The following is a 17,135-nucleotide window of genomic DNA, read 5'->3' as shown; positions in this document are numbered from 1 at the left end:
GGGAGAATGAGTGGAACGTACTAACAGATGTTAAGGGAGGTAATTTTCACCTGTCATGTTCTTAAGTTGGTCTCATGTCCTCACATTAACTTTGACAGTTAAAATAGTTTCATTTACATTTATCTAAACAAAGTATGTTTTATATTTTCTTTCAGGTTTAATGCAGAGATTAAGGAACAGAGGAGAGAGGGATCGGGAAAGGGAGAGAGAAAGGGAAATGAGGAGGAGTAGTGGCTTGCGAGCAGGTTCTCGGAGAGATCGAGATAGGTGAGATAATTTTGTATCTTTTATTGAATACCACCTTAGGGAATGAAATTGGAGGTAGGCCTGTAATGAGAGGATCTCAATTATGGACTATTTTTTAGAAAAAGTTTTAGTATTTGGGTATATGTATAGTAACTGTACTGTTATTAAAATATTCTGCTTTAAAAACCCAGGGGCAGTTGAAATTACATAATTATCATTCTTTCCTAAATTTGTCTTAAAATTTTAATTGTGGCAATTATATTATATTTAAACCTTAATTTTTGTATTAGGGTGGGTGGCATTTAATTTGGACTAAAACTTCTAGGAAATGTGAGTGGATTCTTGATAATCTGGTATTTTATGGTCCTACTCCCTTAGAATCAAATTGAACTATGTATTACAAATTTATAGATTTTTGAGTATTAATGTCTAGAAAACCTTTATTTCCCAACCATCGTCTATTAAGCATTCTACCATCTTGATAATTAGAGCTGCCTATATGCTTTGGTTTTCCATCTCTAGTACTGGTTGTGCTGATGTTATTTTGCAGACAAGGGAGATGAATTATAATAGCTTTGTTCTTCTTTCAGAGACTTTAGAAGACAGCTTTCCATTGACACTAGACCCTTCAGACCAGCTTCTGAAGGGAATCCTAGTGATGATCCTGATCCTCTGCCAGCACATCGTCAGGCACTTGGAGAGAGACTTTATCCCCGAGTGCAAGCAATGCAACCAGTATGTATGGTACATTTAGTCCCTCTTAACTGGCTGTGCCATTTTTGTTTTTGAAAGAGAGAGACACAGTGTGAGCAGGGGAGGGGCAGCGAAAGGGAAGGAGACACAGAATCCAAAGCAGGCTCCAGGCTCTGAACTGTCAGCGCAGAGCCCGACATGGGGCTCAAACCCACAGACTGTGAGATCATGACCTGAGCCGAAGTCGGACACTTCACCGACTGAGCCACCTAGGCGCCCTCATTTTTGTTTTTGGATTAAAGTTGGTATTTTAAAAAGTTGTTAGCTACTGGCCATTCAAGTGGTTGAGGACTGTAGTAACAAAATGGAAGCTTAAGAGGGAAAGCTGCAAAATGTGCTGGAGGGTAGCTTGAGGTTTGTTTTTTCTACCTATGTTAAGTTGGCTTCTACCTGATAAGTTCCTTGTGTGCTAAAGAATTATCTGTGCATTCAATTTGTACCTTTATTTGTACAAACTGTTACCTTTTGAAGCAGACTTTTTAATCTGTTAACAAGTTGTAGCTAAAACATTGCAAATACTGTACTTTATTGCTGTTACCTGTTGCTAGGAGATTTTTATATTGAATGTCCTGTCAGGTTTCTTTCATATAATATGAAACATAAACTAGTGCTTTTTTGTTTGTCTTTATACATAACATATTTCTTTCAGTAAATCCTTAGCCTTAAACATAGGCATCTTTCATCTCCCTCCTTTACTTCTTCCCTCCCTTTCTTTTCTTCTGCCCTACATGTAAGAAATGTTTCTGCCTCTCTGTAGTGAGAAAAAATGGAAATCAAGTATTTGTGTGTTTACTCATGGATATCAAAAATAAAAGCTTGTCATACAAATTTTAAACTAGCTTTAACAAGACTACCAAAGTTCTCTATAATTAAGCTTCTCATTTAAATAAAATGCCTTACTGGTTTAGAAATGTTTTGTTTCCAGGTTTCTTAATTTTCTTTCTCCCTTTTTTTTTTTTTTGGGGGGGGGGGGGGATAAAAGATTGTTGATTTAGACAAGAGGTTTCAGAGAGTAGGGGCAAGTAACATTTGCTCATTGTTTGCAGGCGTTTGCAAGTAAAATCACCGGCATGCTGTTGGAATTATCCCCAGCTCAGCTGCTTCTCCTTCTAGCAAGTGAAGATTCTCTGAGAGCAAGAGTGGATGAAGCCATGGAACTCATTATAGCACATGGACGGTAAAGTATATAATTGGGAAGGTATTTCAGTTTAAACATCAACTACTTTAAGATATGGTGGCACTACATCCTAAAAATAAAATTTATACTATAAATACATGACATTAAATGTTTTTTGAAGAGATGGCTTAAAATTCACGAGTGACAGTTGAGTTTCACATGTATTAGAAAGGTAGAATTTTAGCGTGACTTATGCTCTAAAAATCTTTTATATACCTGAAATTTAGAAATTACTTGAAAGAAGTACATCCCAAATTCTCTACCAGAATACCCCTGATGGCAGAGGCCAGATACTTCAAGGAATTGGTGTGTAGTCCCTGAGCTCTTGCCATAAGCATGAAATTTCTTTTAGGACTTCTGATTTGTTTTAAAAATTCCTGTAAGTTTTTGCTTTCTGTTGTGTAATATATTTCTTTTACTGTAAAACCTAAAATTATCTAACAGCTAAATAATTCTTTTCCCAGGGTGACATCAGGAAGATATGCCAAACTTATTCGGTGCCTTCTGTTCTGGGGCCACTCTTATATCCAGTTTGGCTTTGAAATGTTAATAATTATTTTTTTAATGTTTATTTTTATTTATTTTTTTTTCAATATATGAAATTTATTGTCAAATTGGTTTCCATACAACACCCAGTGCTCATCCCAAAAGGTGCCCTCCTCAATACCCATCATTTTAATGTTTATTTTTGAGAGAGAGAGACAGATCGCAAGTGGGGGTGGGGGGTGGGCAAAGAGAAGGGGAGACACAGAATCTGAAGCAGGCTCCAGGCTGAGCTATCAGCACAGAGCCCAATGCAGGGCTAAAACTCACAAACTATGAGATCATGACCTGAGCTGAAGTCAGACACTTAATAACCAACTGACCCACCCAGGCACCCCAAAGTGTTATTTTAGATGCAAATTTCTGTCTTTTCTTCCTAGTCATGATTTTACATGAGGAACTTGGATTGGATATAGTCCTAAGAAATGGATAAGTGGGTAGGTTAAGCACTGAAACTTAATAGCCACTTATCTGTTTCATAGCCTTTGAATGGTCGAAGCAAAAAGACCATTGCTAGAAGTTTATTTTCTTTACTGTTAATTATTTTTTTCCTTCTCTGGGCTTTTATGTACTGTTTCTTCATTCCTTTTCCCAGTCTCTGGACGTAATCAACACCATGATAGAGCTCAGCCCATTATAGGAAAGGTTTTGAGGAATGTGCATTTTGATAAAAAGATGGTTATAAACAGGGGCTCCTGGGTGTGGCTGAGTTGGTTAGGCATCGGACTCGACTTTGGCGGAGCCTGCTTGGGATTCTCTCTCCCTCACTTTCTGTCCCTCCCTGGCTCATGTGTGTACTCTGTAAATCAATAAATAAATTTTATAAAAATCTTTCTTAAACATACGTAAGGTTTGCATTATTAGTAGTGTTTTCTACTGAATGCAAGTAAAAGACTTGCATTCAGTAGAAGACTTGAAGACTGCTTTCGCTGGCTTTATAAAGTAAATAGTGAATTTATTAGTATTCTAGAATAATTAAACACACTAAGGAATTCAGTTCCCATTGTGATTGCTTTCTGAACATTTTCTGTTCTCTTAATAATGCTCCCTGTGAGCCTAATCTTCAGTCCCCCTGTGAAGACTGCATTTATTTTGTCTTAAACCAGGTAGCCTTTATCTCATTATCTTGAATCACACATGTAAAATCTGTTTTTTGTGTGTATATAATACTGACTTCCCTGCTCTTACATATGCACTAAGACTAGTAAGTGCCCTAGGTATTTATTTCAAAACTTTAAATGTATTTATAAATTCTTATAAATTCAAATGCATGTTTCTCTACACTGAATTTTAGAAGTTTCAGTTATCTGGAATGTGAAAGGTTATTTTGTTTGTTTTTAGGGAAAATGGAGCTGATAGTATCCTGGATCTTGGATTATTAGACTCCTCAGAAAAGGTACAGGTAAGAGATATTTTGTACATGTGCTAGTAATAAGCACTTGGAACTCTAATTTAGCACAGCCTGAATTAAGCTTGAATTTAGAGATGTCATGAATTTCTTAGGGCTTATTCCTTAAGGAAGAATTGAGTGCCAAAGATGCAGAGAAAATGAGACATGTGGAGGAGAGCAGTAAAGAAGGCTTTTTTAGCACATGATGTATTTCATTCTTGAGCTACCTGAGAACTTCACTGCCACTCAAGGTGGAGCAAACCCAGTATAATCTTATCTCTTCCATTACTACAACTAAAAACTGAACAAAATGCGAAAAGGAACTGCCTGAGGATTCTAAAAAGTAGACAATAGCATACTGATTATAGAGGAAAGTCAAAACTTGAAAAACAGCTGGTGCGGTATTGTTTCAGGCACGAGAGTAAGCTGATTCCCTTTTACTCCCACCATAGTTGGAAGATAGAAAAGGCTCTGAGAACTAAACTGTGGTATGAAACCGTTGTCCAAGTCCCAGACTATTACAGATGGTGCTGGGCAGATCCAAACAGTATGATAAAAGACTGTGAAAATTTGTTACTGGAATCATTGCACATAGATGTGACATTTTAGTCTGAATCTAACCAGGTTGATTGCCTCCTAAAACCGCAAAATATCACCATTCTCCCTATCATTTTAACAAGACCCAGAGTTTCACAACATAATATTTAAAAGGCCCGGGAGGCATTCCAAAATACAAAGAGCCAGGAAAGACCAACCAGTTTTCCTGGGAAAAGACCCAGTAGATACCAACTTCAAGATGAACTACCACAGATTTTATCTCATACTGTATGAGACAAACACTAATGAACTGAAAGAGGAGGTTCACAGCAGAGAAATAGAAACTTTAAAAGAGAACCAAGGGAAAAGTTTAGAATTAAAAGAGTATCTAAAAGAAAAAAATTCGCCAGATAAGTCAATAGCAGAATGAAGATGATAGGAAAGTGTCAACTTGTAGATAGAAATTATCTACTCTGAAGAACAGAGAGAAGATTCTGAACAAAAGAACAATTTTTGGATCTGTGGGACCATATCAAAAGATCAAACATCCAAGTCATTAGAGTATCCAGAAGAAGAGATATTCCTGTAGCAACAGGAAAATATGTGAAGAAACAGTAACTGAAAACTTACCAAATGTGGTACACGACATAGATTTATAGATTCAAGGTACTCAGTGAACCCTAAATAGGATAAAGTGAAAGAAAACTATATATTATCATCGAACTGCTGTAAAACTAAGCAAAGAATAGTGCCTTATGTATAGAGAAACTGATTTGAAAGACCATGGATTTCTCATCAGAACTGGTATAGGCCAGAAGACAGTGGTTCATCATCCTCAGAGTGCTTTAAGAATTGTCGATCTAGGGGCACCTGGGTAGCTCAGTCGGTTAAACATCTGACTTCAGCTCGGGTCGCGATCTCACAGTTGTGGGTTCAAGCCCCATGTCAGGGTCTGTGCTGACAGCTCAGAGCCTGGAACCTGCTTCAGATTCTGTGTCTCCCTCTCCCTCTGCCCCTCCCTTGCTCTCTCTCTCAAAAATAAACAAACATTAAAAAAAAAAAAAGAGAGAGTTGTCAATCCAGGGACACCTGGGTGGCTCAGTCAGTTAAGCATCGAACTCTTGGTTTTGGCTCAGGTCATGATCTCATGGTTCATGAGATCAAGCCCCACATTAGGCTCTGTTGACAGTGCAGAGCCTGCTTGGGATTCCTTCTCTCTCCCTCTCCTTCTCCCTCCTCCTCCCCTGCTTGCAGTCTGTCTCTCAAGAAGTTAATCCAGAATTCTATATCCAGCACAAATATCTTTGAGGAATTAAGGGGAAAGAAGCTACCATTTTCATTAGTGATTTTTTTAAATGGACAGAGAAGGATTTAACAGGCATGAGCTTCCTGTACCACAGTTCTGAAAGGATGAATTTAAAAGTTTATTTACAGGGGCGCCTGGGTGGGTCAGTAGGGCATCCAACTGGATTTCAATTCAGGTCATGATCTCAGAGTTCAGTTTGTGAGATCGAGCCCCTCGTGGGCTATGCACTGATAGCATGGAGCCTGCTTGGGATTCTCTCTCCCTCTCTCTGGGCCCCTCCCCCATGTGCATGCACTCTCTCTCAAAATAAACTTTAAAAAAAGTTTATTTACATTTAAATGTTGCTTTACCTGCCTGACTTCACTTTCAATGACTTTAGAAATGACTTTAGTCATTTCAAACACTAGTTTATATGTTTTGTTTTAAAAATCAGTTTGGGGACTTAATCTCTGATATTCTATTATTAGGAAAACCGAAAGCGTCATGGTTCTAGTCGAAGTGTTGTAGATATGGATTTAGACGATACAGATGATGGTGACGATAATGCCCCTTTGTTTTACCAACCTGGAAAAAGAGGATTTTATACTCCACGGCCTGGCAAAAATACAGAAGCAAGGCTGAATTGTTTCAGAAACATTGGCAGGTAAAATAACCCTAATCTTACATTTGAATTTTTATAAAATTTCAGTTCAAGACTTTTCTAAAACAGTTTTTAAAATGTGTATATGCTCTATTTCATACTGATTAGAAATGAGGCTGTAGAAAATTTCTCAAAATACTGTATATATATTATGTATGTATGTGTGGGGTTATATATGTTCTAGAATTATTTTCAAATTTAAATATATTTCCCTGTTTTTATTTTTAGGATTCTTGGACTATGTCTGTTACAGAATGAACTATGTCCTATTACATTGAATAGACATGTAATTAAAGTGTTGCTTGGTAGGAAAGTAAGTGATTTTAATGAACCTAACTGCTTTTACAATTGCAAAATTTTCCTTTTATAGCCATTATAAGTCCTTTTCAAACCTTTAGTGACATGGGAAAAAAAATCTCAATACTTGGAGGAGATAGCATAGTAGAGTGGGTGACACAGGTGGGTTTGACAGTGTCTGACAGACCTGGATCTTGTTGCAGACAAATCCCCTGACACCTATCGCAGATTTTCCCATTTAGAAAATGGTAAAACTATATAGTGCCTGGTAAGTGCTCAATAGATTTTAACGATTATTATTTGTTCAAACAGGTGGTAGTGGAAGTAGTAGTAGTATTTTATTGAAAAGAGCATTGTTGGCTTCAAAAATCTATGTAAGATGTACAGGAGGGGGGGGGGGACAAAAGAATGTAAGAAAATCCAGCATAGCATGCTTGATCTTTATCTCTGGGTGATAGAATTAGCTTAATTTCCTAATATGCTTTGATAGTTTGCCTGCCTGCACATTCTTTTTATACTGGGAGGAGGGGAAAAAACCACATCCTTTAAAATTAATGTATAATACCAACTATGCAGCTTTTGGTTTAAAATGTAACTGCCAGTGTTTTAAAGGTAGTATAAAGAAATTACTCGACACAAAACAATGAGATATTTTAGTCTTTTCCAGCAATGTATATCGCACATCTGATACAAATTAACACTGTTAAAGCTGTAGTCGATTTTTTAAATCACATTCACTGATGAATAGTTTTCTATTATTAATACAGCATATCATATGTATGTGGGTGTATGTGTATACATATATATATATATATGTATACACACACACATGTATATATTTTAACTCTGACCCTGTTGAATTCTTAAAATATTCCAGCTAAATGTTCTTGTCCAAAGAAGAACTAGGTTTAAAGCTCAGCAACAGCTCAGAAATGTTGATATGTGGATTCTTTAACGAGGTTTATGGAAAAGATCATGGAATCAAATAGACTCCAGTATAACCCAATGATATGACTGTCAACAAGTTATTGAATTCCTTTGAGCATCAGATTCATCATCTAGAATTAATAATTTCTATTTTATTATAATCAAGACTAAATAGGATATATATTAAGGACCAGCTGCTTAGCATAATCATTGTTTAATAATTAATGCAGGATTTTTGCAAATTATTTTGTAACTTAAACTCCTCCATTACTGGCTTTTTTTTTTGTTTCCAAAATACATGTTACATTTTTTATACCTTGAAAATTAAATATGTTATCAGAGCCAAAGATTAAAATTTTATCTTTTTAAATCAGTTTTAATATACTTAGTGGAATATTATTCTTTATACCTTCAAATTAGATAAAATTGTAGTGAAGATGTTTTATGATTGAGTTCTATATGATTACTTCCTTAGGTCAATTGGCATGATTTTGCTTTTTTTGACCCTGTGATGTATGAGAGTTTACGGCAACTTATCCTCGCTTCTCAGAGTTCAGATGCTGATGCTGTTTTCTCTGCAATGGATTTGGCATTTGCAATTGACTTGTGTAAAGAAGAGGGTGGAGGACAGGTAAAGCAAATATGTAACTTTCTGATTCTGGCAAGAGAATTTGGTTAGTCTGTCGTGCTTATTTTATACAGAAACAGTTTGGATGGGGACATAGAGCGAGAGACACACACACAAACATGCAGAGAAAAGACACACTAGACTGACAGGCATAGAGAGAAGGATGGAGGGTTAATGAGACAGACTGAAAAGTAGTTTTTAGTGCTTATTTAGGCCTAAATTTTTGCATCCCTTAGATATTGGTCAGCAATTTGTGTTTAGATTTTAGAATTTCAGGGAATTATTTTATGAACTGTAGACTTACTACTGCTTTGACCAAATTGCTTTTAAATGGCAGTGCTAAATTATTACAGGTTGAACTTATTCCTAATGGTGTAAATATACCAGTCACTCCTCAGAATGTGTATGAATATGTGCGGAAATATGCAGAACACAGAATGTTGGTAGTTGCAGAACAGCCATTACATGTGAGTATTTTCTCAAAAGTGTTATTTGATCTGATGAGGCTGTTTGTGTCTTCATGTGGTAAACTATTTCAGAGTGTATTCAGCTTGCCTATAAAAGGTTAAAATTTTTAAACCAAATTAATGTATGTACAGTGTAAGTTACACCTGAATCCAGACCAAGCATTCACCTTCTGTTGGGTAAAACTACTTGGATTAACTATATGATCATCAAAGTCAATTTGGTGAGTAAAAGTTCAGAAAGGATTCTTGTGGAACTGAAATGACTACTGTTTTGGGGTCCTACCACCACCCATACTTGAAGGCGACTGACTTGAAGGACTCCAAGGCAATAGTACTGATAGTTATGGTTTATTGTAGCAAAAGGACTCCCGGCAAGGGAAAAAGTACATCAAACCAAATCTGGAGGAATCTAGGTGCAGGCTTCCAAAGTTCTCTCTCTGGGGCCGTGGGTTGTCACAAAGAATATACTTCTTTCCTCCAACAGTGAATTAGAGACACATGGACAGTGTTTGTGTTTAGAGAAGCCTGCTTAAGAGTCACAGCTCAGGTTTTATATTAGAGGCCAGTCCTGTAAGCATTTTCTGCCTATGCAGCCAGCCCTGATTACTGAAATTGAGACTGTTAGAGGCATGTGTTCATCATAAGTCACATTGTCTGCACAAATAGTCTAGGTAAGCTGGCACAGCAGGGTTCATTGCTCCAGGCATTCAGAGCAGCCGTATCAGTAATGTAGGGGGAACATTCCAAAAACCAAGTTTCCAGATGCCAGCCAAGGACCATCCCCCTCCAGGAGAGCCTTCTAAAGAGCAACATCAGGCCTGCTGTATTTGTCAGGTGTTCTGATCTCTGTGCTGGGAATAATTGTGCAGGCTCTGAAGTCCTACTGTCAGGATTCAAATCATGGCTGCAACGCTCTTTAGCTGTTATATGACACTAGCAAACTACTTAAGTATTTTGTGCCTTGGTTCCCTCTTCTGCAAAATGAGGATAGAATTAAATGCATTAATACGTGTAAGGTGCTTAAGAACAGTTCATGGCACATTGTAATTTCTCAGTGAGCCTCTAGATTTTGAGTGTGTGTTCTTTTGTCGTACTTTTCATAGCATGTGACAGGATAGCATGTTTGACAAATTGAAGCTATTCTTACTTCATGAGTAGCCTATTTTATTAATGTGTAAATTATTTCAGTTAAATCCTGGTGTATAACAATATGGTTTCACTTTTGAACCTATTGCCTGCCTATTCATGATGCCTTTTTTCCCCCCTCTGCCTCTCTTTTGAATCTGTCAATTTAAAAATACTTAATTTTATTTCTTTCTCTCTGGTTTAAATGAGAACTACTATTCTTAGGCTGCTAAAGTTAGATATTGGGCTTTAACAACAAAAAATGCTACATGGAAAATAAAGTACTCAGGGTAATAAAAAGGTAATTTTTAAAATATTCTGTAGGCAATGAGGAAAGGTCTACTGGATGTGCTTCCCAAAAATTCATTAGAAGATTTAACAGCAGAAGATTTTAGACTTTTGGTAAATGGCTGTGGTGAAGTTAATGTGCAGATGTTGATCAGTTTCACCTCTTTCAACGATGAATCAGGTAGGAAATTTTGTGAATGTTTATTTAAGGAATACACTTGATAAATTTACAGGGTTTAGAAATAGCTGTATAACTCAGGTGTTCAAGGCTTTTTGTGTACATTTTTAAGATATTACTGAACTATGATGGCTTAGCATTAGGTTATTCTTAAATCTTTGGTTAACATTTCTAGGTTTTAAAGAGTATATGGTTTAGATTGAATACAAGTAAAAACTTCATTGTGGTGAGCAGCTATGTAAATGGATTTTGTATACTAAGAAAATATAATCCATGTGAAAGTTCTATTGGCCTTTCCCAATTCCTCCTAATCTCTTAGACTCTCTAATTAAAGAATTTGACTGCATGGTGTTTGCTCTGTAGAACTGGACCCAGAGCTCACTTACAAAGACTTAATAACATACAAACACATGGAAAATCCAGAAAGAATAACAAGAGGTAGTGATATTCGTCCTAGAATAACATTTACCTTCAGCGCCTGATTTTCTGTAACACTTCGTTTTCAAGTGGCCTAGGAATAGAATTTGAGCTGTGACTATACCATAAAGACACTGGAAGCCATGAAATTCCTTATGGAAGGATTACACCTATAGTCCAAAATTATTGCCTACGTGAAGGCACTGATTTTTTCCCCCTTTTTCATATTTTGCAAACAGCTTCAGCTAAATTATAGCAAGTTAAATTTTGTTTTTTCTTCATGCTTGACAACGTATAGATTCATTGTAAAATAGTTTCTGTGCTACTTTTTAGTATAGTTTTCAATACTGGTGAGATGAGAATTTGTCTCATTTACAAACCAAAAACCTAAGAGGGAAAAATAAATACCTAAGGACCCTCCATATATGATCCTCAGATTAGCAGCATCAGTAGTCGTCTAGAAGTGTTTTAGAAATGCAGAATTTCAGTTCTTTTCCTCCCTTCTCCCAGACCTAGTGGATGCGAATCTGTATTTTAAAAAGATCCCCAAGTAATTTGTAAACTCATTAAAATTTGTGAAGCACTGGTGTGAGTTCAACAGATAGGATTAAAGTATTGATTATCAATTTTGAGGCTGATGATCCATTTTTCTTGGTCATCTTAAGTCAGGATTGAGTAATGAACTATAGAAGTTTTACATTATGCAAATGGTCCTAATTTCCTATATTAGGAATTAAACCCCTGATCCTAAATAACAGTTCTGTATCTATTTTTTATAAGAAGCAGTGTTTTAAAGTAATAATTGGTACAGTATATTGGATTTATATTTTTCATAGGAGAAAATGCTGAGAAGCTCTTGCAGTTCAAGCGTTGGTTCTGGTCAATAGTAGAGAAAATGAGCATGACAGAACGACAAGATCTTGTAAGTTAAAATTTTTACAAAATTTGCAAAACAAAATATGAAATGTTAAAATACTGTGTATGATAACCTTTTAAGTTTGTAATGGTTGGTCATTTTAATTTTGGTTAAGGAAAATTATAGAAGGTCAGAAATATAAGGCAGTTTTGGTTTTTCTACTCCAGAACTGAAAACCTGTAAAGCTGTAAGCAGAATGAAATACGTTTAGCTATTGATACGCTGTCCTTAGTCCCAGAAGAAAATACCAGTTGATTGTTGAGACAAATGTTTCTTTTTCCCTATAGTGTTTACATATGCTGGCTGCTCCTTTTATATATCCTTAATCCTTTTGACCAGTGGCAAGCCTTTGCAAAATTTCTAAATAGTATCTTGATTTCTATCTGTATAGTGTACTAAGAATAGAGTAGCTTATGATATGTATTAAGTCTGTGATTTTAATGTTACTACTTATTATTAGAATCATAAATTAGATAATATAAACTTTGATCATAGTGAAAGCCTACCAAGTCAGTGGAATCTAGGTCTATCCTTGAGTATATCCATAACCAAATCAACCTGTCCATCAGTCTTGAAAGGTAGTCTTCACTAGACTTTATTTGAGAAATTTGTGGGATGTTCCTTACCCAGAAAATTCCAGAGATCCTTTCTGCCATATTCCTCATGGTTCTTTGCAACATCTTCCCTATCAAACCAGCCTTAGTTCTTAGTAATTGACAACCATACTTCTTGTGGAATATATTTTTAAAAATCCAGTGTCTAGATATATTCTCCAATTTTATCTGAGAGAGGGGAAATGGTTAGTGTGTGGGAAAGCACAAAACTTGACAGTTTCCCATTTATCTCCAGCTCAGTAGTAACTTATTTTTTGGAGTGGGGGAGTCTGCATTTAGCATCCTTGATTTTTTTTTCATTAAATTTTTTTAAACATTCATTTTTGAGACACAGCATGAGCGGGGGAGGGGCAGAGAGAGAAGGAAACACAGAATATGAAGCAGACTCCAGGCTCTGAGCTGTCAGCACAAAGCCTGACATGGGGCTTGAACCCACGAAGCATGAGATCGTGCCCTGAGCCAAAGTCTGATGCTAATTAACTTAACGACTAAGCCTCCCAGGTGCCCAGCACTACTTAATTTTTAAATGGACCCAGGAGTCTTCCAATATTTCTGCACTATAGTGAAACAAGTTGTTCAGTAGTCCTTTTAGCTAGTTCTGTTCTTGGTTTAGCCACTCTGGTAATTTCTACTTCGGTTGTTCCCTAGGTGGATTCCATATAATTCAACTTTCCCAATATTGTGGACCCTAAAGTCTCTACCAGTGTGCATGGTTTCAGGACCACCTGTACTCAGTTTTTTGATTCAGTTACCTTGTTTCTTTAAGAGCCCATTATCGGTTCAGTAAGACCTATCAAAAACAGAGATAAAAATGATTGGCTATCTGGGGCGCCTGGGTGGCTCAGTCGGTTAAGCGGCCCACTTCGGCTCAGGTCATGATCTCACGGTCTGTGGGTTCGAGCCCCGCGTCGGGCTCTGTGCTGACAGCTCAGAGCCTGGAGCCTGTTTCAGATTCTGTGTTTCCTTCTCTCTGACCCTCCCCCGTTCATGCTCTGTTTCTCTCAAAAATAAATAAATGTTAAAAAAATAAAAATAAAAAAAAAATGATTGGCTATCTGGTATAAATTCTAAGGTTCTAATGGACTTTTTTTTTTTAAACTATTCCCTAGTACTAACTTTGTTTTTAAACCTAATGTATCCTTAGTCCAGTCAGTCAAGTTAAATTTCACTGTAGTTTCTGCCTTCCACTGGAAGAAAATTTGCTAACTATTCAGTCTTTAAAATGAAAGATCTCCCTTTGTAAAGGGCCTCAGGATTTCCTATTAACAGCTTTAATTTGAGGGTCACTCCTATTTACAGGGCTTAAGCATTATATCAAGGGGTTTCCCCCCTCCTCTTTTGAGAAGGATGCTTCACAATTGTTGGTTTTATCCTGATGTGCTGAAGAGAAAAACTAAAGGACATAAGAATATAACAGACCATTCAGAGCAAACTCTTCTTCCTTGGGTTACTAGCCTTGCAAATTATAGGGTTTTTGGGTTAATGGGTAAGACCACATAGTTTATCCTCCTCTTAGAGAGTCACAGTTCACTAGTAAAAGTTCTGAAAAGTCCTGTAGTATTTCTTTTCTTCTAGCAATGGTAGTTATCTACCCTACCTAGCCATATACAACCTTGGAGAAACATTTTACATTAACTTTGTTTTTTTTACCTGTAAAATGAGTAGATTAGACCAGCTTTATCTCTAGAGCATCTTCCAGTCCTTAAAGTTCTTTGCAGGGGTATCTAGATGACTCAGTTAAGCATCCAACTTCAGCTCAGGTCATGATCTCATGGCTCATGAATTCGAGCCCACATTGCGCTCTGTACTGACAGCTCAGAGCCTGGAGCCTTCTTTGGACTCTTGTGTCTCCTTCTCTCTCTCTTCCCCTTCCCTGCTCGTGTGTGTGCGCTCTCTCTCTCAAAAATAAACACACACACATATACATATATATGTAAAGTTCTTTGAAGATTTTGTAGACCTGACACTTAGAGTTTCTTTTTCTGCCCCTTCTAGAGAATTAGATAAGATTTCTCATAAAACCATTCTTCGGGAAAGCAAATCATTATGGGGGTTAAGGGCACCAATCTACTGCACAGTTGAAAATCTGAGTATAACTTCTGACTCCCCCCAAAATTTTACTAAAGTTTTTATATTAGTAAACAGTGCATTACACATATTTTGTACATTATTGTATTTTTTTTAAGTTTTTATTTATTTTTGAGAGGGAGGGGGAGTGGGAGAGGGGCAGAGAGGAAGAGACAATCCCAAGCAGGCTCCGTACTCTCACAGAGCCCAATGCAGGGCTTGATCTCACAAACTGTGAGATCATGACCTAAGACAAAATCAAGAGTTGGACACTTACTGAGCCACCCAGGCGCCCCATATAACTGTATTAAGAAAATCATAAGGAAAATATATAGTATCGTACTATATTTATTAAAAAGTTTGCCTGTGGGCTCCTGGCTGGTTCAGGTTGCTGGAACATGTCATTCTTGTGAGTTCGAGCCCTATGTTGTATGTAGAGATTACTTAAAAAAACCTTTTCTATGTGGAATTTAAGAAACGTAACAGAGGATCATAAGAGGAAGGGAAAGAAAAATAGAGAGGCAAACTATAAGAGACTTTTTTTTTTTTTCAACAATTTTTGAGAAAGAGCACAAGCAGGGGAAGGGCAGAGAGAGGGAGACATAGAATCTGAAGCAGGCTTCAGGCTCTGAGCTGTTAATGCAGAGCCTGATGTGGGGCTCGAACCCATAAACTGAGTCTTTGAACTTCTCTTTAGAGATTTTGTGCCCTATTTCCACTAAACGATACTTTGTGGAATTTAACCACTAGAAAGGCCCACAGAGAAACTGAGGCCCTGAAATATAGTCACTTTTCTACATACCTGACACTTTTTTCTCTTTTGACCCTGAACCTTTCTTGAGAGGGGCAGAGAGAGAGGGAGACACAGACTCCGAAGCAGGCTTCAGGCTCTGAGCGGTCAGCACAGAGCCCTATGCAGGGCTTGAACACACAAGCTGTGACATCATGCCTGAGCTGAAGTCAGACACTTAACCGACTGAGCCACCCAGGCGCCCCAGTGCAAGAAATAAATTTAAAACCCCATTCAAAATCCTATCCCTTTGTAGGTTTTACCTTAAGAATAGGGTTCTGTGTAGATGTTGGCAGAGTTAATGTTATTATATTAAAAGCCAAAATTGTAATGATTATACTCCTGTTTAGGTTTACTTTTGGACATCAAGCCCATCATTACCAGCCAGTGAAGAAGGATTTCAGCCTATGCCCTCAATCACAATAAGACCACCAGATGACCAACATCTTCCTACCGCAAACACTTGTATTTCTCGACTTTACGTCCCACTCTATTCCTCTAAACAGATTCTCAAACAGAAGTTGCTACTCGCCATTAAGACCAAGAATTTTGGTTTTGTGTAGAGTATAAAAAGTGTGTATTGCTGTGTAATATTACTAGCTAATTTTGTAGATTTTTTTCCATTTGTCTATAAAAGTTTATGGAAGTTAATGCTGTCACACCCTGGTGGTACCTTAAAGAGATTAAATGCAAACATTCCTTGCTGAGTTTGTAGCTTAAAGGCCTGAGGAGCACTAGCAACATTTGACTATAATGGTTTGCTAGTCAACAACTTCTGGGTCTAACCCCAGCCAAAGATGACAGCAGAACAACATAATTTACACTGTGATTTATCTTTTTGCTGAGGGGAAAAATGTAAAATGTTCTGAAAATTCACTGCTGCCTTTGTGGAAAGTGTTTCAGCAAAGGTTCTTGTATAGAGGGAATAGGGAATTTCAAAATAAAAAATTAAGTATGTTCTGTGTTTTCATTTTAACTTTTTTTATGGTGTTTAATTTGTGGTTGGCTGCAATTGTGTATCATGTATATGGAACTTGTAAAAAGTTCTGGACATTCAGATCTTAGAGATGAAATCACTTTTACCTATGAAAACCACTTTTATTGCGGTTTATTTTAGCTGCATTGAGCTCTAGGATATTAAATGATATCACTAATATTTTGCATGTAATTTGTTCATTTGAGTAAGGGCACTTTTTTTGTACATATGATGGGGCCAATGCACAATACTTTATCACAATCAACTTTTTTTTCTTTGTATCCCTATTTCAATGAGCAGTCAGTCAGGAGGTTACTGCACTTCAGTTCTAACTAGACATTTGTACTAAGGTATTTCAGTTATGTAAACTCAGCCTGGGCACTTTCTGATAACTGTAAAATGTTTTATAAGATCATGATTATTGAAGATACATTTTGGAAAATTTTAAATGTTCGTGAGCAGCTTAACTACTTTTGTATCTAGCCTTTTTTAAGTATCTTGTTACATTTACTTTTTTAAATAAAGAAATTACAGAAGAAATGTCAAGTAATATTGAAGAAACAATAGTTTTTATTTATGTAGTTGTACATTTTTAAACTAAGGGTAATACACCAACATGGTTGTGTGCATAAAAATTTTTGATTTAAAGAACTGAAAGTTTATATACACATGGACTATAAGAAAGAGAAGTAAATTAATCCACATTTTACAGTTAGCAGAGAATCCTGAATGGCACTGGCCAGGCCACCTTTTCTTTTTACAAATGAGGGACGTGAAGTGTGACCCTTACTTGGCATAGGAAGTTAACTCACTCACTTATACTTAGTAACTAAGTGACAGGTTCTTTTTTTGA

General features: G+C 36.7%; 1 protein-coding gene across 7 annotated transcripts in view; it reads left to right on the top strand.

The window, feature by feature from the left end:
• Positions 1-16,832, top strand: part of UBR5 (ubiquitin protein ligase E3 component n-recognin 5) — a 137,166-nt gene extending 120,334 nt beyond the window's left edge. For 5 of the 7 annotated variants that reach the window (XM_053896473.1, XM_053896472.1, XM_053896474.1 and 2 more), the window contains exons 49-59: positions 156-267; positions 837-981; positions 2,046-2,176; positions 4,061-4,121; positions 6,420-6,595; positions 6,821-6,905; positions 8,292-8,447; positions 8,798-8,911; positions 10,361-10,505; positions 11,756-11,841; positions 15,657-16,832. In XM_053896473.1, coding sequence (XP_053752448.1) covers positions 156-267; positions 837-981; positions 2,046-2,176; positions 4,061-4,121; positions 6,420-6,595; positions 6,821-6,905; positions 8,292-8,447; positions 8,798-8,911; positions 10,361-10,505; positions 11,756-11,841; positions 15,657-15,869 — 1,424 coding nt within the window. In that variant the 3' untranslated portion in view covers positions 15,870-16,832. Of the gene's footprint in view, positions 1-155; positions 268-836; positions 982-2,045; positions 2,177-4,060; positions 4,122-6,419; positions 6,596-6,820; positions 6,906-8,291; positions 8,448-8,797; positions 8,912-10,360; positions 10,506-11,755; positions 11,842-15,656 lie in introns of those variants that run through there. The other 2 variants (XM_053896471.1, XM_053896475.1) reach the window with 2 other exon arrangements.
• The last annotated feature ends 303 nt before the right edge of the window (positions 16,833-17,135 follow it).

This window comes from Panthera pardus, unplaced genomic scaffold (genome assembly GCF_024362965.1).
Source record: "Panthera pardus isolate Hobbes unplaced genomic scaffold, ASM2436296v1 HiC_scaffold_7, whole genome shotgun sequence".
Classification (NCBI taxonomy): Eukaryota; Metazoa; Chordata; class Mammalia; order Carnivora; family Felidae; genus Panthera; species Panthera pardus.
This window is presented reverse-complemented; position numbering and strand designations above follow the sequence as displayed.